Source organism: Aplysia californica, unplaced genomic scaffold (genome assembly GCF_000002075.1).
Source record: "Aplysia californica isolate F4 #8 unplaced genomic scaffold, AplCal3.0 scaffold00280, whole genome shotgun sequence".
In the NCBI taxonomy this organism is placed as follows: domain Eukaryota; kingdom Metazoa; phylum Mollusca; class Gastropoda; order Aplysiida; family Aplysiidae; genus Aplysia; species Aplysia californica.
Genome location: NW_004797550.1, coordinates 768,189 through 770,509, shown reverse-complemented (window position 1 = coordinate 770,509; position 2,321 = coordinate 768,189). Strand labels below are relative to the sequence as shown.

At 42.3% G+C, this 2,321-nt stretch overlaps 1 protein-coding gene across 1 annotated transcript in view; it reads right to left on the bottom strand.

Annotated features, from left to right (window-relative positions):
• Positions 1 to 2,135, bottom strand: part of LOC101847591 — a gene marked incomplete in the record, with an annotated part of 20,273 nt that extends 18,138 nt beyond the window's left edge. The window contains 1 exon segment of the mRNA XM_013084244.2: positions 1,959 to 2,135. Coding sequence (XP_012939698.1) covers positions 1,959 to 2,016 — 58 coding nt within the window.
• Between the last annotated feature and the right edge of the window lie 186 nt (positions 2,136 to 2,321).

Here is a 2,321-nt window from a genome sequence, read left to right as displayed (position 1 = left end):
CCCCCCCCCCCCCCCCACCCTTCCAAATCAAACCCCAGGGCTAGTGGTTAGGCTACCAGACACGTAATCGTGAGGCTGCGGGTTCGGGGGTTCGAGCAGGGCCTTTGGGAAAGGCACTTTGACTGTGCCACGAACTTTCCTCACTTCATTAAGGTGGGAATGGGTACCCGGCCATATACAGTGAAAGATCTTCTCTGTATGTTAGTGTTTTAGCGCCCATAAATGGAAGCTTGCACTGTAGGTTTCACAGAAAGTTGAGTTTGTTTCAGAATGCTCTCAGGTGTACTGGGGTAATAGTATGGATTGTAAAGCGCATAGAGCTTGCTGTTGAGCGGGGATTTGTGCTATGCATAATAATATGCATTCTATTATTAGTTGTATGTTATTACTTGTATAGTATAGAAACATTTTCATAACTTGACCATTACTGATTACTTTCTAACTTTGGATGAAAAGTGACACATTAAAAGGTTCAACACGCTACTCTGATTCATTAGAGCGAAGTTGTAAACTAAACTACAGGCTATGCTGTAAAACTCCTGAATTTTGTTACATTGACATAAACAATTCACTTTTTCATAGTGCAAACACCTTACGTGATAGGCAAAAACTAATGCAATTTCTGGAATCAGCCTCCCCAAATTAGCTTAAAACAAATCTTAAAGACCACCTGATGCCGCAAACTGTGTGTTGACCAGTGTATAAGACTTTTTCGTTTTGCAAGTGCTGTAAAACACTTACTAAAACTAAATACACACACACAAACACAAACGCACACACACTCACACATACACACACACACATTGGCAAGCACACACACAAACACACACACACACACACACACACACACACACACACACACACACACACACACACGCAAACACACACACACACTCACACAAACACACACAAACACACACATACTCGCAAACACAAATTAACACACACTCACATCTGCACTGCGTACATCACTGGCAGTCTCCAATACGATGGGAACGCAAAGAATATTGTTGAAAGTGCTGTAAAACTCTTACCAAAACGAAAAAGAAAATGCTCCATTAAGGAACATCTTTCTGTCCAGCTCCATAACAGAGGGTAACTTTCAGCGCGACAAGAAACGACGTATTATTCGACAAGCATACTAATATCAAATCGTCAACAGAACCAACAATACTGGCGTCTATGGTGTAGTGGTTAGATGCTTTGCTGTTGCACAAAGGAAAACCGAGTTCGAGTCCCAAGTGGAGAAGATTTCTATCGAGTACCTCGGTCTTTCTGCTGAGATGTTGTGTCCCTCTCAGGCCCTGCTGGCCCTGACAGGTAGTGTCGGAAACTTTGCCTCCTTAATGATCCAAACTGCGTTGATAGAGGTGTAAAAATACCCTCCTCCTAGGCCCACATACTCCCCCCCCCTCCCCCTCAAAAAATATTTAGAATAATAATAAAATAATTAACAAATCCAAACATAAGAGCAAACACTTTTTGATGAGACAATAGGTGAAGCAGCGTGGTGAGATCAGGCGCTCGTCAAAAAAACGAAATCGGAGAATGAGGCATTTTCCCCGCCAATTTGGAAATTTTGGGGGGAATATTTTTTTTTGGCTTAACCTCTTTTATGTTCATAGTAAACACATTTCCATATGAATTTTACGGGGGAAAAACATTGATTTAAAGGCACAAAACGTGTAATTTTTCATTTTTCAAAGACTCTTTAGCTATTGGAGTTACCAAACTTTGGAGGCCAATTCCTCTCTAATTCCACAACTGAAACCAGGGGACCTGACTAACTTCAATTGCAGATATCTTGACTTCTATTCAAGATAAATGGATATATATTTCAATGGAAGCAAGGCAAACAAATCAGCTTCTAGATGATACCAATAATTTCACCTTCCCAAAAATTGACAAGCGTCTGATTCCACCGCGTCCTGCCACATAGGGCTATTGAACATACTTACATGCATTGACACAAATGCCCCAAAGGGCGAGTAGTATAAAGAATCTTGCTAAAGCCATGACTGCCTGAGAAACGGAAACCAACAGAACTCCAAGACTGAACTGTAGAACTGACTGTTACAGTAAATGTGCGTGCGTGTGTGTGTGTGTGTGTGTGTATCTCGCCGGAACCGCGCAGGCTGTCCACATGACTGACTACGTCACCACGATCTAGAAATAGAATATTGCGACACCGGGATTTTTTGTGGGGGTTTTTTTTTTTGGGGGGGGGTGCATGTGTGACCCGCACGTCAACATTCGATCAGTCTTCCACTGAGCTCTGACAGACGACATTCTAATGCCAACTTGAACGGAATCTCGATACG